We start from the raw sequence: 15,944 nt of genomic DNA on the forward strand, positions 1-15,944 counted from the left end.
CATGGAGGGAGGAGTCTCAAATTGTGTTGCAACTTCTCTCTCCAGGGGACATCGTGGTGCGAGGAGACCAGCACCACCGGGCAAGTTTTCAGTGCCTCTAAGAAGTGCCATCGACGCTTGTTATCTTTCAAAATACTTCTTTTTCCTCTGCCCTTCAGGAGATTATCACACCCTGCAGTTCAGTCCCTGAGGGCTTTGTGGATTTATCTTCCTCCTCAAAGAAAAGAAGCAGTGATTCCTGCATTTCGGAAAAAGACCTCAGGATCCGGACGGGTAGATCTTCAGCAAGGTGAGGCCTGTGGGCTTTCTGGAGTCTGCTGCGGGCACCTGCCGGCTGAACACGGAACAAGCAGGGGGCTTCGGGCATGAAGAACTGGGGAGGGGGGAAGGTATCAATTATAGTCGGCGGCATGAAAATATTAATAGCTTGATTCTCATCCTTTGCTACGAAGACAAGGAATAGACATGTTTATCCCACCACAACTGACACCTGAACGAAGGGAGATGCATTTTGACTGTAGAAGACATTAAAATTTATTCCCCAGGTGACTATTGGCACGAATTATATTTAGAAAAAGGGTTTGGTTTTCTTCCCTAAGTGGTGACCAGGAAACTCTTGGTGGCCGTGGTGGAGTTCTGGGCAGAAGTCAAGTTAGGGGCACGAGGAAAGTATCAGAACATAATATTAAGTAAAAAATACATCTGGATTTAAAGCTGCATTGTATGGTCTTATCGTGATTTTAGAAAACACTTACACACACATACATGCACAGAGCAGAAAAAGTTTCACTTCCCCAGACACAGTTATGCAAAAACATGACTTCTTGATCTCTCTTCAGTTTAATTTTTATATGCTTCTCCACTCTGCCCCACCAAAGCTGCCACTTCAGTTCCTTTTAGCACAACTGTCTGCCTTCCTGAAAATTACTGATTTTTTTTTCTAGTGGCAAAGTATAGGGGAGAGGGAGGGAGAGTCAATTACAACTAGCCTTTCAGAATTGTTGAGCGACTTTCTGTATGGCCTGTGAAATAGTATTTCATATATGCCTGATTAGAGTGAGAGATTTTTAATGCTGATTTCAGAATTTTATGTATGTTACATAGACCTTGTTGATTATGGTTATTAACAATGTTAGTCCTATTTCCTAAATCTCTACTGAATTTACCTTCTGTTTTTAGTTTATTTAGGAGATATGCTAAAATCTCCTACCATAAAATTATGAGTTTTTTGTCCTGTAGTTCTCTCAAATTTATGTATACAAGAATATAATGTATATTATATACGTAATCATGTATCCACATACACATGTATGTAAAATGTGTGTGGACGTGTAAAGAGAAACATGGTACATAATACTACAAGCAAAATTTTATATTGTACTATGAAATCATGTTATAAAATATAATACGTAACCTTTATAGCATTATAAAGGAATAAAAGTAACAATAATATAAATTTACTATTAGCAGGTGAATACATAATCACAACTGTTTTGTTTCCCTAGGGGGTCAGCATTTGTCATTGTGTTGCACTCTGGTGATATCTTTATCTTCAGGTCTATTTAAAGCTACAGTAGTGTAGATTAACTGGTTTTCTTTTAATTACTCTTTGCATGATAAAATAGTTTTCTTTCATTTTCCACCTTTAAGTGATCTTTTCTTAAGGCTCTACTGGCGGATTTTTTCCGTAAATGCAATCTGACCGAACTTGTCGCTTAACTGGTTAGGCCATGTATGCGTCTGTCGATGATTACCACGGACGGCTTTGTTTCTGCTAGCCTCAGTTCCATTTATGACATTTCTGTATTCTCCTTTCTGGCACTTCTGTGTTTGCTTATTCCTTTATCCTACCCTCGAAGACAAATACCTTAGTGAACTGCCCTGTTCACTGTCCTCCCGCTCTCCACCCTGTCGATGTGCTTCCTGTCTCTCTAGTCTTCCGTCAGAAGTAGAAGACAGAGGCACGCCTCGTCGAGCTCGGTTCCTGCTCTCACCTTTGGGCTTGCAGTATTTTTTGGCTCGATGTGTTATTTTTAGTAGCTAATATTTCCTGCAATAGATGTTTCCATATAGGTCTTTGTCTTTCTTACAAACTACCAATATCAGAGAATAGTTTCCGAGGCCCTCACATTTAAATATCATTTTGGCTAGCTTTAAATTCACCTCTCAAAATTATTTTGCCCTCAAGATAGGTAAACAGTACCTCTTCTGATACCCCTGGGGCTACCTATGTTTTGAAATTCAGAATTGGGCATTTTAGAAAGGCTATTTAATACACCTACTTTAAATACTGGAATACTAGACATCGTAGTGGGAGCTGGGTCACTACTCTAAAATCAGTATAATATTTTAGCAATAAAACATATACTCATATTTAAGTGGAATGAAAAAAGAGTAAACATAGCCTCCTATCACCTTATATCTGGTTTTATTTTGCAAATAAATTATGTTGTCACACACACACAAAACACAAAAATTTCATTTAAAAAATTATTCGGTTTTGAAATCAGCATGGAATGTGGATGAGAACTGTATGAAAATCACCGGATGTCCTGTGCTGGGCGGCTTTGCTGTTGAACACCAGTTTCAATCTGATCCTTGCATCTATACAGGTGATCTACTCTTTATCTCTGGAAGCTTTCAGAGTTCTAACTTCATTTTTAATAATCTTCAATTCCCCTGTAATATATTTTGAGGATTTATCCTTCAATCTATGGGCCTGATCAATCTGGGAATGTTCACATTCTCTCACGAAGGAGTAAGTCACAGCCCTGGGAGTTTGGACACATGCCAATTATACAAAAGCTACACGAACCCACAGCCCCTGAATGAAAAGAATTGACGAATTTAAACAGAAAATTGGAATCCCTACCATGTACTGAGTGCCATCAAGGAAGTGTATAAGGTGCTAAAGAGGCCCAGAGGGGTGACGCGCAGTCCCAAATGGGGATTCTGGTGGCTCTCGGAAGACAAAGCCTCAGTAGGGTCTTGAAGGAGGTAGTGGGAGGAAGAAAAGTGAGACCGGCTCTTTAGGAAGCAGAGAGGGAATCAGCAAAGTCATGAAACATGGAAAGGCAAGGTGTGTTGTATATTTCTGGAGCATACGACATACGAAATACAAAAGTTGCCGATGTAAAAAAGATGCAGAGTATTCAGGGCTTTCCAAGCTAGGCTAAGGAGCAAGAAATTGTTTAAAACCAAAGTGGGGAACTATTGGAGGACGTCGAGTGGGATAGAAACATGGCTGCATAGAGGGGTATCTGGCTCTCCAAAAAGAACTGATAAGAGGAAGTCAGCCTAGAAGGGTAAAATCAAGCCAGTAAATGCTGGGTTCCTGCTTTCGCAAGAAAGTAGAACTCTAGCAAAAGGACTACTAAATAGTGCCAGCCAGTCAGGGCTGTGATTCTGCACGAGAGAGCAGGGGGGCCAGGGCCCAGAAGACACGGAGAACATGGCCCGAGCCCCGGGAAAGAGGACACGAGAAGGGCTGACTAGGGAGGAGTCAGGCGCGCGGGGCAGGTACCCAGCAGGCAACGGTGGGAGGATGGTCATGGGGAGTGAGAGGCAGCAGAGTCAGGAGCCAGCAGGCGGACATCCAGGGGCAGACTGCAGCCCCAACACGGGATGGGAGGACGGAGCGGGGACTCTGACCCCCTACAGCCCACACTCCACACAGGGCAACAGCTGCCTCTTTCCAGACCTCCTGCCATCACCCCACCCCCAACCCAACTCAACTATCATCATTGAAAGGAAAGAAGTCCCAAATACAGCAGTTCTCCACCCATTTTCCACAGTGACATACCTGGAAATTAAGTTCCTCTTTGTCACACACACTCAAGGATGACACCTCGACATGGGCCGCTCACACACATAGACACAACCAGACTTTTAAATCGTCCAGAGGAAGGTATACGCCGTATGGTACTTTTCTCTTGCAGGCTCAGCCGCACCTGGAGAGATGGGGAATGAGTACAAGAGAATTATTCTGCTGAAAGGGTTACAGCCCATCGGTGACTTCCAGTTCAGCATGGTTAAGTCCCTACTGGCCCATGACTTGGGACTGACTACAAAAATGCAAGAAGAATATAACAAGGTCAAGATTGCTGACCTGATGGAAAAGAAGTTCCAGGGGCCTCTCTGTGTGGACAAGCTAATAGATCTGCTCAAGGACATAGAAGGACTTGGAGACGTTGTTAAAACTCTTAGAAACGAGAAGAGAAAAGGTAATGGACAGGAGCCCTCACTGTCAGGGTCTGGGCCCCCTGCGTCCAGCAGAGCCCTGGTGTTGGCACAGCTTAGAGAACCCTTCCCCAATTTCCAGCTGGGTAGCCGAGATGAGGTGACCCCTGAGACACCAACAAGTTGACAGGTTAGACAATTCCTTTCCTACAAAGAGGTCTGCTGTATTTTACAGGGTGTATTTGGGGGGTGTAGGTAAAGAAAAAAGCAGAAAGAGTTGACGAGAAAGGCAGAGGCTTCTACATATTAACGAAGCTTGAACAGGGACAAAACATAATAAGGAAAAATCTTGAGGTTTAAAAATACTTCATTCAGTTCATATAGGACTCTATTACAATATTTATTCCATCGTTACTGTATTCTCTAGCAACAAACACGAGGCAGTGCTGAAAGAAAAAGCTAATTCTCGGGGATGTGAAGAATTTGCCTCTTCTAAAATCTCTGCGTCCTAAAAACATTTTAAAATGTCAAGTCCAGCAACACCAATCTGTCACATCAGCAATTAGATCAGATTTTCTTTATCTGGCTTCTGTAATTCCAACAGACCTTCCATAGGACTGAACCCACCATTTGTATCATGAAAACTGCAGATTCTTTTTTTTTTTTTAAAGATTTTATTTATTTGACAGAAAGAGAGCAAATCAGGGGGAGGGGCAGAGGGAGATGCAGGCTCCCAGGGAGGCTGACTTGGGGCTTGATCCCAGGACCCTGGGATCATGACCTGAGCCAAAGGCAGATGCTTCACCAACTGAGCCACCCAGGTGCCCCAAGACTGCAGATTCTTAAAAAGAACATATAGGATAAGTGGGTTGGAAAAGGGTTTGACTGAGGTACCTGGGAGTCCAGAGGATGGAGGGATATGCTTGAGCCCCTGGGAAAGAAAGGAAGCTGTCTGGCAGTGTGAATCAGCATCCGTCGCCTGGCTGGCGGGCTGATGCAGGAGGGGAGCACCCCAGCACCCCCAGACCCACAAGCAGGAGCTGAGAGGACATGGTCCGGCAAGTGCTACAGCTACCCTAGACCAGCTCCTTTGGATTTATCATGTTCTTTTTAACTGCTTCAGTTATGAGGCAAAGCAGAGCAGGAGCCAAAGCGCCCATGAAGAAGAGAAAGCAGGATGCATCCGGTACTGACGAGTCCACATCTAGCACGAATGAAGCTTCGGGATCCGTCCATGACAAACCCCTGTCCAAGGTAGGATGGCCAAGGCCCCGCTGAAGAAGCCTCTCCTATGGCTCTAACACTTATTCCCTCCTGTGTACACTGAGTGCTTTATTCATTTCTCAACCTGCAAATAGAAGCATCGAGACAAAGGGGTTCCAGGGGCAGAGTGAAAGTGAGGTTCAGAGTCAGCAAACCCGTAGCTTCTGATCACCCATAATGCGTGCACACAACATGTGTGTATAACTCCCTGTGAAGGAGATGTGGAGTCATGACCCTTCTTTAGATGTGCACAAAATTGGAAGCCACACTAGGAGAGCAGCTTGCCAAAGCCTGCTCAAGACACAACATTCGAACATAGATTTTATAAATTCCAGAACAGCATTCTTGCCACAGGGATGAAGGGAGTTTCCAGGCTCTTGTGTGAATCAATCATGTGTGTGGGCTGCCTGCTTTCCAATTGTCTCTTGAGAGGATGGAATCCATGTACCTCCTGGATTTCATGAGCTCAGAAATTTTAGCATAATTAGAAACTAGTAATAAAAAGTTGATTTGCTCAGTAGTAATGATGTGTTTTATCTAATACTGAAAACCATTAACCAGGGACGAAATTTACTTTCAGAAAAAGAAAAAGGAAACCACACAAAATGATGAATCTAAGAGGACCCAGCCAACCCAGGAACAGAGTCAGCTTCTAGAACCTTCTGTAACCAGTACACAGTCAACTTGGAGCTACCCTCAGACTCCTCCGATGCCTCCACCAACCCCGGGCAGCAGTTCCTCAACCAAGGTACCATCTTCCTCTTCCTACTACTTGTTCCTCCCCACAGCATGCTGTAGGACTCATCGTGACCTTGAGAGAGCTTCTCAGTAATTCCCTGCTATGTATAAATACTCTAATAACCCCAAACCACCCATTCGTTTATCAAACGCAGATACTGAGATTTTGGTGTATTAGAAGCCCTTGGCTACTTGCAAGTTATGCATTTTAACAAAATTCCTGATCTCAACAAGCTTTCTAGCTTGGACCAGGGCCAGGGGTGAGAAGTGGCGAGACAACTACAGATGAATGTAGGAGGATGTTTAGTCCCTACAATTCCCTGTCCATTCACCCCTTCTCTCTTGGCTTCCTGAGCATTCCGCTGGATTCATGTCCAGCATTCGGTGCTCAACCCGCGTCAGCCGTGTGAACATACGCTGTTTCTGTGATGTGGATTCATTGCTCCTATCTTTTCAATGACCCAGAGACACCACTCCTCAGACACTAGCCTGACTCCTTTCCCCTGGCATGTCCTCCCAAATGCCCGACCACAATACATCACATCTTCCCACTGCTCCCTTTCATGGGTCCTGTTATTTTTCCTGCCCAGATTTTGCAACCATTATCATGAGCCTAAGTTCTCCTTTCTTCCTAGACAATAATCTCAGATGATAGGGAACGACAGGTGCAGATGTGAGTGCATCCAGTCTTTCCTAGCCTGCCTCCTTGCTGCCCTGACAGGGCCCCACTGGCTGCAGCCCTCGGGGGTACACTGTCCATTCTGTGGCGAATACACAGGCAATCTGAGGGATGGGCCAAGCAGCATTTTAATTGCTGTTATCTAGTATAGTTTGTGACCCAACCCCAAGCTGCCCCCTGAGCCTGGCTGACCCTGCTCCCAACACATGCACGTAACAGTTGAGGGCAAACTCCTTATGGACGAGATTTCTCAAATTCTATCTTCATATGGATGTTGTTGTCATCCCCCATAACTCACACTCCCTCTACACTCTCTTCAGGTCTTACCTAGGGGATGGAGCTAGCAACCTGGGCCTCTCTGCCTCTAAGCCAGGTGGCCAAGGCTGTGACCTTATCTGGTCATGGGAACCTCATCCCCTGTCTCTCACCTATGACAATGACATAGGTGCCCATCTCAGGACAACTCTACGTTGGCCATGCATACTGGCATGGAAGTGACACTTTCTAAGTCCCCGTCTGCCTGTACAGGTGACACGGTCATTCCTTCTGACATTAGAATCCTTCTGCTGCCCTGAAACCTCCTTGGAGCACAGGCACCCCAGGGAGGCTCTACCACCCCCTCAGCCTCTTACACCTACACACCCCGTGCTCTCATTCCTCCTCTGGGGTCCGGCGCCCGCACGGGAGGACTGCAAAAGGGTGTCCGACCATTCACTCTATGCTTCATTAGGTGAGCAGGAGAGCCTTGCTCTGACTCATCACGGGGTCTCCTAAGGATTTTCTCTAGAGTGTGTGTTCTCTTTGTTCTGTTGCCTCAAAACCAGGCACAGTCCAATATTACTCTTGACCCCTGCTGCTATGTCTCTCCTGAAGCAAACAGCTCAGACATCCTGTGTGCTGGACAGGGCAGGGAGAGGAGGGAAATAATCTCCAAGAAAACAATCAGTTAGATTTTTAAATATTATCCACTCAGAAAGTTTATTTTCAGCATCCAAATCGTGTTATTCAGATAGAAGCTTTCAGTTTAATTGATTTTGAGAAAAGCTTACAATGTTCTTGTCAATGAGGTTAATTTCTGCACGTGGCAGAAGTGAAGAGAGCAGCTTGTTTAGGAAAGCATTTCCCATGCCGTCGAGGGGGTCACACATACTGCATGAAGCATCTGCAGATCAGAGCGAAAAAGCAGCTCCCTGCGTAGACATGAAACTCTAACAACAATCTTGACATATCTGTGTATCGAACAGTTAATGATTGGACTCGAAAACCTGTGTGCTTAATGTGCAGTGTGAGATCTTGTCCCTTCCTTATAAGACCAAATAGTATGTGTCACTCCCAATGCTATTGTTAGTCCCATTTCACCTATGAGAAAACTGAGGTTTGCGAGGTTAACAGCATCTGCAAGGGTCACCCAGACAGGGCACGTCATTAACTCTACAACTTGAGCACTTACTGGGCTTCTGAGTCTGTGGTGGGTGTGCAGATGTTACAGTATTTGTTAACTTATTTTGTAAATTGATAAATAGACAGGGTCATGTCTGGACGTTGTTTCCATAGCCCAGGCACTGACCACCGTATAAGTGGGAAAGAGAGTCAGGGGGTGGTCCAAGATTGCTCTAATCAGGAAGCTGCACACCAGAGGCACCATTTCCAGGGCTCCCTCACCCACAGCTTTGTCAACAAGTGATCTTTATGAATTAGACAAATGAATCCCAGCATGGCAGAACTGTGGCAAATTTATATTGCATGCCGAACGGTACAAAAGGGCTTTCATTAGTAAAAGTAATGGGAGTCAAGAGCAAGGATTCTACTGACACTTCCTGCACTTGCTTAACAATGATGAAAATGCAGGTACTGGGAATGGCCGGGGCGAAATCCTGAATGAGCCTGTGTGTTGAGATCCCGGAAGGGTTTGGTTGCCTGGTCAGAATCCTTCCTCTAGAATTATGAATCCAAGGGAATCTCTCTGGGATGACAAACAAATCATCCAAATGGGTGCAGAAGGGTCTTCTAGACTCGAAGAACAGGTGATGGAAACCAATACGCTTATTTGGAAAAGGTGCAAGGAAATAATGACTTGCTTAATAACATCCTTAAACCCGGCCAATGCTCTGAGACCTGCTTCCCTTAGAGCCTGTAGGATTTTCTCTCAATCAATAAATCCAGTGTTCTCCTCAGGAAGAGACATGGGCCAGTCTGTAGCAGAAGTAGAACAGAATTCCACAACACAACAATGAAATTTGAATTATCTGAGTTGTTAAAAGTTGCAGAGTGACCCTTGTAATCCTGGTTGCTGTCCAAGCTGGGGAGATGATGGAGGTATCCGAATATCTGCTATAATTCCAGAGTGATGATTCTGGTGTGTGTTAGGGGAAGAAATGGAGAAAGAGAGAGAAAGAGAAGGGGGGAAAGTGAGGGAGGGAGAGACAGGAAGAGAGAGAAAAACAGATGTTCTGGTTTATCTGATATTGGAAAACATTAACCAAGGGGAAAAACTACTTTTAGAAAAGGAAAATCAAAACCACACAGAATGATGAATCCAAGAGGATGCAGCCACCTCAGGGACAGAGTCAGCTTCCAGGACCTTCTGTAAGCAGTACACAGTCAACTTGGAGCTACCCTCAGACTCCTCCGATGCCTCCACCAACCTCGGGCAGCAGTTCCTCAACCAAGGTACCATCTTCCTCTTCCCATTATTGTACCTCCCCACAGCATGCTGTAGGACTCAACACGACCTTGAGAGAGCTTCTCAGTAATTCCCTACGATGGATAAATACTCCAATACCAAACAGCACCCATTAGCTTATCAGATGCAGATACTGAGTTTAGTGTATTAGAAGTCCTTAGCTACTTGCAAAGTTTGCCTTTTGACATAATTCCAGATTTCAAGGAGTTTACTGGCTTGCTCCAGGAGTAGATGTGGGAAGTGGCCACACAATTACAGAGGAACTTTAGAGGATATTTATTTCCCACTTTCCATTGTCTTCTCATCCCTTTCCTCTTGGCTTCCTGACCATTTCTGATTCATATCCAGCATTCATTGCTCGCTCCTATGTCAACTGTATGAACATATGTTATCTCTAGGATTTGGAATTCCTTGCTCCTATCTATTCCCTGGCCCAGAGACACCACGCTTCAGACACCAGCCTGACTCCTTGCCTCTGGCCGGTTCTCCCTCATGCCTGAGGACAATATCTCACAACTTCCCACTACTCACTTTCATGGGTCCCTTTTTTTTTTCTTTCCTCCCCAGCTGTTGCAACCATTATGATGAGTGTAAGCTCTCTTTTCTTCCTGGAAATAACCTCAGATGAGAGGGAAAGACAGCTGGGGTTGTGAGTGCATCAACTCACATTTGCCCTAACAGGGCCCCAGGGGCTGCCAGCGTACGAGGATAAAATGTCCATTCTGTGGCCAGTACACAGGCAACCTATGGGATGAGTAAAGCAGCATTTGAATCAGTGTCCTGTACTATACTTTGTGACCCGACCCCAGAGTGTACCCCACTGCAAACAGACACATAGCAGTTGAGGGCAGACTCCCTATGGACAAGGTTTCTCAGATTCAGTCTTCTGATTCTTGCTGTTGTCAGCCCCCATAACTCACACTCTTCTCACAGTATCTCCAGGACTTATAAATGGGATGGAGCTAGCAACCTGAGCCTGTTTGCCTCTAGACCAGGCAGCCATGCCTGTGACTTATCTACTCATTGGAACTTCGGCCCCCTGTCGCTCTGGTATGACAATGACATAGATGCCCATCTCAGGACAACTCTACTTTGGCCATGCATACTGGCTTGGAAGTGACACTTTCTAATCCCCATCTACCTGTACAGGTGACACAGCCATTTCTTCTCACATCAGAATCCTTCGGGTGCCCTGATACCCCTTGGAGCACAGGGACCCCAGGGAGGCTCCACCACCCCCTCAGCCTCTTACACCTACACACTCCGTGCTCTTGTTCCTCCTCTGGGGTCCGGCCCCTGCACAGGAGACCTGCAAAGAGGGTGTCCATCTGTTAACTCTATGGTTCTTTAGGTGAGCAGGAGAGACTTGCTCTGACTCATCACGGAGTGTCTCAAGGATTTTCTCTAGGTTGTGGGTTCTATTTGTTCTGTGGTTTCAAAACCGGGCACAGTCCAGTATTATCTTTGACACCTGCTCCTATGTGTCTCCTAAATTAAAAGCTCAGACCATCCGTGCACTGGATGGGGCAGGGAGATGAGGGAAATAATCACCAGGAAAATGATCAGTTATGGTATTTAAATATTATCCAGTCAGAAAGTGTACTTCAGCATTCAAAACCTGTTATTCACATAGAAGCTTTCAGTTTAACTGATTTTGAGAGACGCTCACAATGTTCTTGTCAATGAGGTTAATTTCTCCATGTGGTGGAAGCAAAGAGAGTAGGTTCTTTAGGAAAGCATTTCCCATGCCGTCGAGGGGGTCACACATACCGCATGAAGCATCTGCAGATCAGAGCGGAAATACCAGCTCTCTAAATAGACATGAAACATTAATGACAATCTTGACATATATGTGCATTGAACACTTTGTGATTGGACTCGAAAATCAGTGCTTAATGTGCTGTGTGTGTGATCATGTCCCTTCCTTATAAAACCAAATAGTAGGTGTCACGCGGGATGATATCGTTAGTCCCATTTCCCGACAAGAAAAGTGAGGTTTGCGAGGTTAACAGCGTCTGCAAGGGTCACCCAGACAGGGCACGTCATTAACTCTACAACTTGAGCACTTACTCGGCTTCGGAGTCCATGGTAGGTGTGCGGATATTACAGTATTTGTTAACTTATTTTTTAAATTGATGAATAGACAGAGTCATGTCTGGACGTTGTTTCCACTGTCCAGGCCCTGACCACCGCCTAAGGAGGAAAGAGGGTCAGGGGGTGGTCCAAGGTTGCTCTAATCAGGAAGCTGCACACCAGACGCGCCATTTCCAGGGCTTCCTCACCCACAGCTTCGACAACAAGTGACACTATGAATTAGACAAATGAATCCCTAAGGTGGTAGAACTGCGGTAAATTTATATTGCATGTCGTACGGTACAAAAGGGCTTTCATTACTAAAAGTAATGGGAGTCAACAGCAAAGATTCCACTGACACTTCCTGCACTTGCTTAACAATGATGAAAATGCAGGTACAGGGAATGGCCAGGGCGAAATCCTGAATGAGCCTGTGTGTTGTTGAGATCCTGGAAGGGTTTGGTTGCCTGGTCAGAATCCTTCCTCTAGAATTATGAATCCAAGGGAATCTCTCTGGGATGACAAACAAAGCATCCAAATGGGTGAAGAGGGGATCTTCTAGACTCGAAGAACAGGTGATGGAAACCAATACGCTTATTTGGAAAAGGTGCAAGGAAATAAAGACCCGCTTAACAACACATCGTTAAACACAGCCTATGTTCTTCTGTGACCTGCTTCCCTTACTGCCTGTAGGATTTCTCTCAATCAATAAATCTAGTGTTCTCCTCAGGAAGAGACATGGGCCAGTCTGTAGCAGAAGTAGAACAGAATTCCACAACACAACAATGAAATTTGAATTATCTGAGTTGTTAAAAGTTGCAGAATGACCCTTGTAATCCTGGTTGGTGGCTGAGCTGGGGAGATGTTGGAGGTATCGGAATATCTGCTATAATTCCAGAGTGATGATTCTGGTGTGTGTTAGGGGAAGAAATGGAGAAAGAGAGAGAAAGAGAAGGGGGGAAAGTGAGGGAGGGAGAGACAGGAAGAGAGAGAAAAACAGATGTTCTGGTTTATCTGATATTGGAAAACATTAACCAAGGGGAAAAACTACTTTTAGAAAAGGAAAATCAAAACCACACAGAATGATGAATCCAAGAGGATGCAGCCACCTCAGGGACAGAGTCAGCTTCCAGGACCTTCTGTAAGCAGTACACAGTCAACTTGGAGCTACCCTCAGACTCCTCCGATGCCTCCACCAACCTCGGGCAGCAGTTCCTCAACCAAGGTACCATCTTCCTCTTCCCATTATTGTACCTCCCCACAGCATGCTGTAGGACTCATCACGACCTTGAGAGAGCTTCTCAGTAATTCCCTACGATGGATAAATACTCCAATACCAAACAGCACCCATTAGCTTATCAGATGCAGATACTGAGTTTAGTGTATTAGAAGTCCTTAGCTATTTGCAAAGTTTGCCTTTTGACATAATTCCAGATTTCAAGGAGTTTACTGGCTTGCTCCAGGAGTAGATGTGGGAAGTGGCCACACAATTACAGAGGAACTTTAGAGGATATTTATTTCCCACTTTCCATTGTCTTCTCGTCCCTTTCCTCTTGGCTTCCTGACCATTTCTGATTCATATCCAGCATTCATTGCTCACTCCTATGTCAACTGTATGAACATATGTTATCTCTAGGATTTGGAATTCCTTGCTCCTATCTATTCCCTGGCCCAGAGACACCACGCTTCAGACACCAGCCTGACTCCTTGCCTCTGGCCGGTTCTCCCTCATGCCTGAGGACAATATCTCACAACTTCCCACTACTCACTTTCATGGGTCCCTTTTTTTTTTCTTTCCTCCCCAGCTGTTGCAACCATTATGATGAGTGTAAGTTCTCTTTTCTTCCTGGAAATAACCTCGGATGAGAGGGAAAGACAGCTGGGGTTGTGAGTGCATCAACTCACATTTGCCCTAACAGGGCCCCAGGGGCTGCCAGCATACGAGGATAAAATGTCCATTCTGTGGCCAGTACACAGGCAACCTATGGGATGAGTAAAGCAGCATTTGAATCAGTGTCCTGTACTATACTTTGTGACCCGACCCCAGAGTGTACCCCACTGCAAACAGACACATAGCAGTTGAGGGCAGACTCCCTATGGACAAGGTTTCTCAGATTCGGTCTTCTGATTCTTGCTGTTGTCAGCCCCCATAACTCACACTCTTCTCACAGTATCTCCAGGACTTATAAATGGGCTGGAGCTAGCAACCTGTGCCTGTTTGCCTCTAGACCAGGCGGCCATGCCTGTGACTTATCTACTCATTGGAACTTCGGCCCCCTGTCGCTCTGGTATGACAATGACATAGATGCCCATCTCAGGACAACTCTACTTTGGCCATGCATACTGGCTTGGAAGTGACACTTTCTAATCCCCATCTGCCTGTACAGGTGACACAGCCATTTCTTCTCACATCAGAATCCTTCGGGTGCCCTGATACCCCTTGGAGCACAGGGACCCCAGGGAGGCTCCACCACCCCCTCAGCCTCTTACACCTACACACTCCATGCTCTCGTTCCTCCTCTGGGGTCCGGCCCCTGCACAGGAGACCTACAAAGAGGGTGTCCATCTGTTAACTCTATGGTTCTTTAGGTGAGCAGGAGAGACTTGCTCTGACTCATCACGGAGTGTCTCAAGGATTTTCTCTAGGGTGTGAGTTCTATTTGTTCTGTGGTTTCAAAACCAGGCACAGTCCAGTATTATCTTTGACACCTGCTCCTATGTGTCTCCTAAATTAAAAGCTCAGACCATCCGTGCACTGGATGGGGCAGGGAGATGAGGGAAATAATCACCAGGAAAATGATCAGTTATGGTATTTAAATATTGTCCAGTCAGAAAGTGTACTTCAGCATTCAAAACCTGTTATTCACATAGAAGCTTTCAGTTTAACTGATTTTGAGAGACGCTCACAACGTTCTTTTCAATGAGGTTAATTTCTGCACGTGGCAGAAGCAAAGAGAGCAGCTTCTTTAGGAAAGCATTTCCCATGCTGTCGAGGGGGTCACACATACCACATGAAGCACCTGCAGATCAGAGCGGAAATACCAGCTCTCTGCATAGACATGAAATACAATCTTGACGTACCTGTCTAGTGAACACTTAGTTCACTCAAAATTCAGTGCTTCATGGGCTGTGTGCGTGATGTTGTCCCTTCCTTATAAACCAAATAGTATGTGTCCCTGGGGATGCTATTGTTAGTCCCAATTCACTGATGAGAAACATGAGGTTTGCGAGGTTAACAGCGTCTGCAGGGGTCACCCAGACAGGGCACGTCATTAACTCTACAACTTGAGCATTTACTGGGCTTCTGAGTCCGTGGTGGGTGTGCAGATGTTACAGTATTTGTTAACTTATTTTGTAAATTGATAAATAGACAGGGTCATGTCTGGACCTTGTTTCCACAGCCCAGGCCCTGACCACCGTCTAAGGAGGAAAGAGGGTCAGGGGGTGGCCAAGGTTGCTCTAATCAGGAAGCTGCACACCAGAGGCACCATTTCCAGGGCTCCCTCACCCACAGCTTTGTCAACAAGTGACACTATGAATTAGAAAAATGAATCCCTAAAGTGGTGGCCCTTTATATTGTGGCAAATTTATATTGCATGTCAAACGGTACAAAAGGGCCTTCATTAGTAAAAGTAATGCGAGTCAAGAGCAAGGATTCTACTGACACTTCCTGTACTTGCTTAACAACAATGAAAATGCAGGTACTGGGAATGGCCTGGGTGAAATCCTGAATGAGCCTGTGTGTTGTTGAGATCCCGGAAGGGTTTGGTTGCCTGGTCAGAATCCTGCCTCTAGAATTATGAATCTGAGGGAATCTCTCCGGGATGACAAACAAAGCATCCAAATGGGTGAAGAAGGGGTCTTCTAGACTTGAAGAACAGGTGATGGAAACCAATATGCTTATTTGGAAAAGGTGCAAGGAAATAATGACCTGCTTAACAACACAGTCTTAAACCCAACTGATGTTCTTCTGAGACCTGCTTCCCTTAGAGCCTGGTAGGACTTTCTACCAGTCAATAAATCCAGTGTTCTCCTGAGGAAGAGACATGGGCCAGTCTGCAGCAGAAGTAGAACAGGATTCCACAACAAAACAATGAAATTTGAATTATTTGAGTTGTTGAAAGTTGCAGAGTGACCGTTGTAATCCTGGTTGGTGTCTGAGCTGGGGAGATATTGGAGGTATCAGAATATGTGCTCTAATTCCAGAGTGAAGATCCTGGTGTGTGCTAGGGGAATAAATGGAGAGAGAGAGAGAGAAAGAGAAGGAGAGAAAGTGAGGGAGGGAGAGACAGAAAGAGAAAAACAGATGTTCTGGTTTATCTGATATTG

The 15,944-nt window shown here is 45.3% G+C and overlaps 1 protein-coding gene across 3 annotated transcripts in view; it reads left to right on the top strand.

Moving 5' to 3' along the window:
- The window catches only part of LOC103672063 (gamma-interferon-inducible protein 16), a 27,936-nt gene continuing 11,992 nt past the window's right edge, over positions 1-15,944 (top strand). The window contains exons 1-7 of one of the 3 annotated variants that reach the window (XM_008700719.2): positions 1-289; positions 2,511-2,612; positions 3,939-4,223; positions 5,303-5,433; positions 6,023-6,190; positions 9,362-9,529; positions 12,673-12,840. In XM_008700719.2, the coding sequence (XP_008698941.2) occupies positions 2,534-2,612; positions 3,939-4,223; positions 5,303-5,433; positions 6,023-6,190; positions 9,362-9,529; positions 12,673-12,840 (999 nt within the window). In that variant the 5' untranslated portion in view covers positions 1-289; positions 2,511-2,533. The remainder of the gene's footprint in view (positions 290-2,510; positions 2,613-3,938; positions 4,224-5,302; positions 5,434-6,022; positions 6,191-9,361; positions 9,530-12,672; positions 12,841-15,944) is intronic. The other 2 variants (XM_008700717.2, XM_008700721.2) reach the window with 2 other exon arrangements.

The sequence above is a fragment of the Ursus maritimus genome, unplaced genomic scaffold (assembly GCF_017311325.1).
Source record: "Ursus maritimus isolate PB19 unplaced genomic scaffold, ASM1731132v1 scaffold_2, whole genome shotgun sequence".
NCBI lineage: Eukaryota > Metazoa > Chordata > Mammalia > Carnivora > Ursidae > Ursus > Ursus maritimus.